Source organism: Halyomorpha halys, unplaced genomic scaffold (assembly GCF_000696795.3).
Source record: "Halyomorpha halys isolate HHAL.00 unplaced genomic scaffold, Hhal_1.1 Scaffold2001.1, whole genome shotgun sequence".
Lineage (NCBI taxonomy): Eukaryota > Metazoa > Arthropoda > Insecta > Hemiptera > Pentatomidae > Halyomorpha > Halyomorpha halys.
The window spans coordinates 115,243-123,728 of NW_027105856.1; the positions used below are offsets into that span (position 1 = coordinate 115,243).

Sequence of the window (8,486 nt, forward strand, 5' to 3'; positions counted from 1 at the left end):
CGCAGAGGAAAATCGCATTAACTAAGTTCTGTCTCTTTTCTCATAAAAAATAGATTGTTTTTCACGTTGCATGACATCTTTAGACATTCGTGAGAAAGAAGCTACTCACATCTTGGGATTTCACGCCATCTACGAACAAAGCTTAGAATCAATCAGAATGATACATAAATAAACCACCCACAAATCGAATTATCAATAATTATAGATTCCCTGCGACAAGGTGAGACAATAACCACAGATCCCTTCCAGTCTCAGTCCTTACAAGAACTATGTCTCTCTACTGGTTCTTCGAGAAGGTGGCTCAAGACGAAGAAGCAGCAGGCCTTACGCTGCAAAAGGCACTCTTCAAGCTGTCTGGAGTGTTCCTCTGGGACCCGCCGAATAAGATGAACGCCATATATCCCATCCTCCCGATGTTCTTCATCAATATCGTTGCTATCCTCAACTTCTTGCAGGTGTTCAGGTATAGCATTCATACCCTCCACGACTTCACGGAAATGATTCTCACACTGATAGTGGCATTGGTATTCGCATCCTCCGGATTGAAGCTTATCTTGCTTCACTGGTCAAAGAACTACATCAAAGAGCTCGTCGATTTTCTAGAGTCATTGCCGCGCCTCGAGAGCTATAAGAAGGTAAAACACATGGAAGGAGTGTGCATGTTATATATGTACATATTGATATTCACGGCCATACCGAAATATTGCCTCGGGATCATGAAAGGAGAGCTACCATTTGAATCGGCATGGCCCTTTGATACGAAAACTACTGTTGGGTGGTGGATTGGTAAGCACAAAGTTTCATCAAATTATGGAGATTTTTTCTAACATCTAAGTTTAAATTAGATAACCTCCTTGTTAATCTTTGACTAGAGAAAAGTATTACAATAGTTATCAGGAGTCTTCAGAATTGGTTACTTATCTATGAATTCATACCCAAGAAACATATTTACAATTTTAAAATAACATTTGATAATAAGTTTCAAGGCTTTTTAATTTAATATACTTTATTTATGTAGTGCTTAGTTTCCTTTACCCCTACTCTCGGTATAACCTGAATTTTAAAACCGCTAGTGCGCATGTACGCCTTATTTTCCTACTTAGTAACATACAGCCTCTTAAGAATAATGATTATTTCTACGTTTTTCACTTAGGTTTAAAAATCCACATTTGTAAGTTACTCTTTCCACTTCCTTCAGAAACGTCCAATGAAATTGCACCTTAGTATGGACAGAAACAAGTCAGGTGTTAAACGTTTTCTTGACAGATGGTTCCCACCTATGCTTCAAGGGAATATTAATCTCAAAAATATAACAAACCATTTTTCATACTTATACAAGTAATGAACTTTATAAATAAACCATTAATACGTTCGAAGAAATTCCATGCTCAATTTTCAGTAACACTTAATTAAACATCCAAGAACGTCCATAGAAAACTCTCTGAAAAAGTTAAAGAAATAAAAGTAGAGAATTTAATTAGTTGGGTGATGATTATGATTATCTATTAGAAAAATAAAAAATTAATATTCTTGAATGAAATTTAAAGAAATATTCTTTTTAGGGCACCTTTAAAGGTTGGTTTTACATTTTAAAAATTTTAATTGGTATATTGTATTTTCTGCTCTATGATGTAATTGAAGTAATTATCAGAAATAATGTATATAGTGCTTTTACAGGTATGATAAATGGTTAAGGTGATAAACTAAATTAAGTATTTTAACTGAAAATAAAGCATCTAATTCTTGATAATATAGTAAAAAAAAATTTACAACACAACTTTCCCTTACCACCCTGCAAACGCCCCAAATTTTGTGTAGATAGGTGGACTTTTGTTGGTCACCGCTCTTTTTGTGATTTTTGAAAACAAAATTCGTATTGTAGGGTTCTCGAGGTATGAATAACGAATATAAGTTTCATTCCAGCCAAAAATACGATGGTTTAAGTAAAGTTAAGGAAGCTATTCAATTGGGAAAGATTGTGCGGTCTTGGCTTTTCCTGGTCGACTCTGAAGTATTATTGTTCCTTTATTTATTCATGAAATTATTTAATATTTTATATTTATTCGTTGTTCGATTATTGTAATAATAAGAACTGTTTTTTTTAAAAAACATGAAAATTAAAGGTACTTTTTTGAAAAAACTCATTTTAGCCCTGTCAGACTATTCAATGAGAAGAAGACTATATGAAATTAAAATTCATTCAATTTTACGTTAACGTACCGAGTTTAATCAAAATCGTTTTCGAGAAAGTCGGAAAAAATCTATTTTCTAAAGTACTTGTGGCCGGACGATTTTATCGAGAAAGTTGCCTTCACGTACCATGTACTGGCCTTAAATGTGTAATTCCAGTTTCGCACGAGTTTTAAGCTACACTGTTCACAGGCACACACAGACAATTTTGCGAAACTATGTTTTTGGGACTGAGGAGACCTCAAAACATATTTCTGATGAAAACCCAAATTCGAAATTTTCAACGATCGCAATACTTTCCCTTATATATTCCATAGCAATGCAATTACCTGCAAGTAAAAATAAGTGAATATTATGGGCGTTGCTAAACAAGCAACAATATTTCTTATCACTGGTTAATTACATTTTTCCTGAGTGAAATTTGTTGATAAGAATACAATTTTAATTTGATAGATGAACTTATGTCGACGGCTTACTTCACAGTTGGGCTAAGTACATTTGCACCAACTTTATGAAAAATACAATTAAAGGTTCCCTCTTAAAGGAAATTTACAACTATTCAATTAATTTAAGCCATCCCTATATACGTTCTAATAAATAAGTTCATCTTCTAAATTAAAATTGTATTCTTATGAACAAACCTCACTAAGGGAAAATGTGTACTGTGAAGTAAGGCATCGATATGATAATTGAATTGAGTATTGGAGATATTAATTGCTTTCTTCTTTGTTCTTCATCCTCTAACTACTACTTCTGCTTGGTGGTGGTAATTATTTACTCACTAAAAAAAAAATTATTTTTAATACAAAGAAAAGTATTTTCTCCTGAACTTAGCCCTACTGTTGTCTCACTCTCTTGACTTTGTTCTCTTGGATTTCAGGTTAGAAGACTTGCCCATATATGGTGTCATATTTTTATTGTTGATGTAATGATTAATAAATAATAATTTTTAATTATATTTTTTCCCTGCTTCTTAATTAAGTACTTTCAGTAAGAATGTAATAGAATCTTCGTTTCTGTTCATATTTCAGCTTACAGCACGGACATCCTCTCCGCCAACTTCTGCTGGTTCGCTCAGTCTAGCTTAGATACCCTTCTGGTCATGTCAGTAACCCTAATGGCAGGGCACCTCGCACGGCTCCGGAAGATACTGTCGAGCATAGGCAAGGATACTGTTATGGACGAACGGGTTATCAAATCGGCCATCAAGCTCCATGTGGATTTGTTGCAGTAATTACTAAATTTAATTTGTGTAAACACCCCCTTAGGCTCTTACTAGCTGACAAAAGCTATATGAATATCTAGATTACGTATTCATGGTGTAGCACTTTCAGAAATCTTCATATTTTGGATCTTTTCTAAAACAAAGGCGACGGAGATTTGGCTTCATGCTTAGACCCAATAAAATACTTGTTGAAAGTTTAGAACTACACACTTTTTGAAAGAAATACAAAATGACGCTTTTCTGCCCTTATCGGCTTAATTGTTTTAAGTTGTAATAGTAAAAATATATTTTTTTTCAATTTTTGATTTTTTATGTACTTTTCGAATCGAGATAAAAGAAGCCAAAACGTTATGTGAAAATAATTACAATTTAATTACTGAAAAATCAGTTTTAGAAAAATAGTAAATTAAAATAAAAGTTATTATAAAATGTAATACGCTTATATAATATTAGGAAACCTATACATACTTCAAAAATAAAACAAATAGCTGATTACACAGTGAACATTTTTTATTTGTGCTTATACTGTGAAAATTAAATTTTGATTCTATGTAATCGAATGATAAACAAATCTTCATTTATTACTTAGTTTGATTTTATAGAAACTATAGATCGATATTTCGGATTTTAAGACAAACTAGGAAAATTGTCACTTTTTTTTCTTAACAATTCTCAAACTAAGCGATGATGGAATAGTTCGTAGTTTAAATTTTAAAACAGATTAAATTTACTACAATTTGAAACCAGAATAAGCTCTGTCCGCCGGTTACTTTCCAATATGCAGGTCTCCAGACATTATAATTTTTATTTTATTTTATTTTCACTCATTTTCCCATAAAAGGTTAAAATTGTCTTAATTGCCCTTATTTTTTGATCTGTGAGGATCAAATATCTGTGACAAATTTAAACTAAATTTAGTTGGCTTTTATTTTAATTTATAATAAGATGTTTAGGCTCAAAAGTTCCCTTAAAGTTGATGGATGGAAAATAATGAAAAGAGAAATTTATTAAAAAAAAAGGTTTAAATTATAATTATTAATATTTCGTAAAATTCTAATAAACAGAACATCCAACAATCGCATTGCTAAAAAGAATGGGTGAAGTTGGAATTATGTCTCTGGATTAAAATTTCCATGATTCAGAGTCATGTTGGTTACAGTGCACAGTTAATAGTTGATTAGCTTATCATGGTTTAGCTAGTTGTTTTTTTTTATAGTTTAAGTTGATATTGAAGAAGTTGTACAATTTTTTTTTATTAAACATAAATAACGTACTATCATAAATATCTATAATTATGCTTAATAATAATACAATTACGCTTAAAATATGAAATAATAATTATACTCTGAATCATTAACGCAATTGTTTGCAAAATTACTATAAAATGGAGAATGTATCTTTAAATATTAACCGTTAAATTTTTCACGATACATTTTGCATAAAAAATCACCTGCGAATAAAAAAAAATTTCAATTTTTTTTTCGTCAAAGCTCCGTTCTCTAATTTTCCGTTTTATGTATATTTTTTGTTACGAATCACATTTCATTACCTGGGTTCCAGGAAAAAGAGTCAATTATAGTTTTAGAAGGAATTTTTTTAATTCCGCCGCTGGAACTAAATTTATTTTGGATGAAAACTGATTTAATTTTTCGTCTTTATTGTCTTTGTAACTGTTGATGGTAATCGTAAAAATATTATTTTTTTATTTATTAAATACGATTTAAAATTATTAAGACAAGTCCTTAGGAGTTTTAAGGACTGCTCTCAACCCACTTCATTTAAAATTAAATTACATATGTTTATATATGCTGTTGTTTTGTAGCATTTTTTAAAGAGGCTTTTACATTTTATTTTTAATCTCCTGAAAAGCTTTATGCGGATTGTCCGTTCTTTTATTTACATCTATCATTCAGCTTTTTAAACTCGACGGATTTTTTCCTCAACTAACTTGAACGATATTTAATAATTAAAAATGAATCCTATTTAAACAATTAACAACCATAATAAAGTAGCGTATAATAATTATTTTATACATATATATATTTTTATAATTTTAAAATAAAAAAAAAAGTCAAAACGTTAAGTAAAAAAAATATTATAATTCAAAGGTACTGAAAAATCTGTTTTAAATCCCTAAATAGGCTCCGCCAACCCTACGAGTAATATCAACTTTGCCAGCTAATAAGAATAAAACAAATTAAAAATAAAACGAAATAAGAATCGATAATACTATGACAGGGGAGGGATAAGCCCCATGTCCCGGGGATTGACAGCCCCAATATATCCAGCTGATTAGCGACCTTTATGTCAGCCTGTCTCATCAAAGATTCATTTATTCAATATCTTTTTTCATTCCTGGATATATTTTTACAATCATCTAAGGCTGTATTCATAGGTGTTTACACTCTCGAAGCCATGAAGGTCGTACTCGAACCTATTGCAACACACTGTTCTTAAATAAGGGTTAATGTTTAAGGTCCAATAAAAAAAAAATTTAATGTTCTTAGCTCATTACTTAGCTATTTTACCATAAAACTAAACCTGAACGCAAAATATACTAATAAAATTTCAATCAAATATTTGATCTATATAGTATTTATTATTAAATATATTTTTTTTTTCCGGCCAAGACTCCCCATTGGAGTCCTATACTGCCTAACCATGGTTGGGGGTCAAAGTTCTTCATTTTGTGGGACCGCCACTCAATGAAAAAAGTCAAAGTCCCAGGCCGGATTCGAACCGGCACCGCCAATAGACATCTATACACCGCCCATTAAATATATTATAGAAAGCTTTAATCCAGCAAAGCAACGAATATATATTTTTTTGTTGACAGTATTTAATGATTGATTTTAGGGATTGGATTTAAAAATGGATAACTGGAGGTTTGAAACGTCATTCATATAATATTATATGATCTAATTTTTTAAGTATGACGATAATCAATTATAATGAGATGCAAACAATTTGACAAATTTGCAAAATGACATTAACTATAGTAAGTCAGGAAATTGCAATTAAAAAAACAAACCAAATACTGTTGTTTTTCTTTTTTGGAAGGCTACATTTTGAGAAGAGAGACTGAATGCGTTTCTAATACAACAAACAAAAATTGAATTTTTTTTTCAATTTTAATTAAGACAACCACGGTAAAATATTTTTTTCCCAAACGAAGTATGCAAATAAAGTTTTTTTATTTAATTATTTAAATTTTAAATTTCAATAAAAGAAAAAAATAAATAAATTAAATATTCCTGTAATTTAGTTCAGTTGTTATTTAATAATTCTATTTAATTAAATATAAACATCAATAAATATAACATAGTTATTATTTTCATATGAACAATCACTTTTTATACCATTTAAGATTAAAAGTTTCAACCAATCAATTATGACAACAAACAATGTATGCAAATGGTGTATCCTAACAGTAAAATTTTAATTGCAATTTATTCCTTTTTTATCTAGTGGAGCTGACTTGGTCAATAGTTCTTATGGGATTCTGATCATGTTCCAGAGCCTTTACGCAATTGTTCATGCTGTTATAATAATTTTTTATCTGGTGAAGGTGAATATAACATTAATTATTAGTTAATAGCATAAAACGTTTGAAGTAGAACAAATCTGAAAAAGATAAATAAAATTTTGTTTTAAATAGTGTTACTGGATGTCTTCATCAGGCTTAAAGTAATAAGATATAGAGCAGGTAAAACATATGTTAGAGTACAAATATGACAAGCAAATAAAACAATATAAGGTAGAGATATAGAAAGGGATTCATATATTAGCTCTAGGTGCTTGTATTATTTTGCTAGGATAAAAAGTTTTGAAGATCTTGAGTACTGAAAAATTTTTTTTTTTGAGAATAAGGAGAACGGAACAGCATGAATTAATTTTTCCCCCTAATTAACTGAAACATTAAAAAAAATAATGAATAATAAAATTCTATCCAATTAATTTTTATTGCTAATTGAAATATAAATCTCTTCCTGGTAAAATTAAATTATTAAATAATTGCATGAATCAAAATTGATTGTACTAAGTGAATTTACAACACAATAAATAATACATCGTAACGAAAATAGCATAAAAGCATTTAGATTATTTTAAATTGCCAATTATGATGGAGTAGCTATTTCCATGTTAATTTATTATAAAACACAATGTTTGTTTTAGCCCTGATTGTTTTCATTTAATTAGTTATGCATGGTTAATCTGTATAAAGGTAATAAATTTAGTATTGTTTGATGTTAAAGCACTTTGTACTTAATTAATAATCAATTACTTAGAAATCGATTTTTCATATTCCATACAAAATTATTAATTGTCTACTAAACTTTGCTTTTGAAGAAGTAGTTGGCAGCATTTGAGCTTCCCCTTTTCTGAATAACATTAATTTAATTAACATTTGTCATAAAGGGCTTTATTTCTGAACTAGTAATTTTATACATACTTGATTTTCATATCATTCAGAACATTTAACATTCATAAGTCTATATGGAATATACAGTAAAGAAAGTATAACAATCATTATATACATTACATATTATACATGTAATTAAAAATTGGATAAATAAAAACTAGGAAAATATTTGATAAATAACTTGGGAAGATGAGAGGAAAAATATTTGTTACAGGTTAAAAACACATTTATCGAAATATGAGAAGTAATATTAACGTCATTCAATTTCAATTCAACTAAACTTCATTAGAATGACTAGTACGGAGAAGTATTACCCCATAAATAATATAGAAATATGTACTGAAACAAGCAAAAGTAAATTTTAAAGTACAGTGATGAGTGAAAGTTGCATGATGCGTGCGCTGCACAAGATTTTTTCTAATTCATTGAGGAGAAGATTATGTCTTGAAGATCATTGATACTTATGAAATGTAATGAGTATTCGTAAAACATACGTAAATTAATCAAATTTTGTATTTTAAATTCTTTAAATCAAATAATCATTACTTTGAATTTACCTTTACTTAACACCTAATAATAAAACAAAACCTTTACTACATAGTAAGCTTAAAGATATATTAATACTTGTATTAATATATATTATATATT

General features: G+C 29.3%; 1 protein-coding gene and 1 long non-coding RNA gene across 2 annotated transcripts in view; one reads left to right on the forward strand and one right to left on the reverse strand.

Moving 5' to 3' along the window:
- Positions 1-231: 231 nt before the first annotated feature.
- On the forward strand, positions 232-7,061 carry LOC136795048 (uncharacterized). Its single transcript, XM_067053553.1, has 3 exons — positions 232-786; positions 3,222-3,420; positions 6,884-7,061. Exons 1-3 carry the CDS (start codon positions 270-272, stop codon positions 7,008-7,010), a joined length of 843 nt encoding a protein of 280 aa, XP_066909654.1. The 5' UTR covers positions 232-269; the 3' UTR covers positions 7,011-7,061.
- Positions 6,619-8,486, reverse strand: part of LOC106690970 (uncharacterized) — a 16,437-nt gene continuing 14,569 nt past the window's right edge. The window contains exon 3 of the long non-coding RNA XR_001344701.3: positions 6,619-7,039. This is a non-coding gene — a long non-coding RNA (uncharacterized lncRNA). The remainder of the gene's footprint in view (positions 7,040-8,486) is intronic.

Bases quoted from the DNA above. Each gene is read 5' to 3' on its own strand.
- LOC136795048 (XM_067053553.1), top strand. From the start codon at position 270: ATGTCTCTCTACTGGTTCTTCGAGAAGGTGGCTCAAGACGAAGAAGCA. The intron at 787-3,221 runs GTAAGCACAAAG...TTCATATTTCAG, and splicing joins TACTGTTGGGTGGTGGATTG to CTTACAGCACGGACATCCTC. The intron at 3,421-6,883 runs GTAATTACTAAA...TTTTTTATCTAG, and splicing joins CTCCATGTGGATTTGTTGCA to TGGAGCTGACTTGGTCAATA.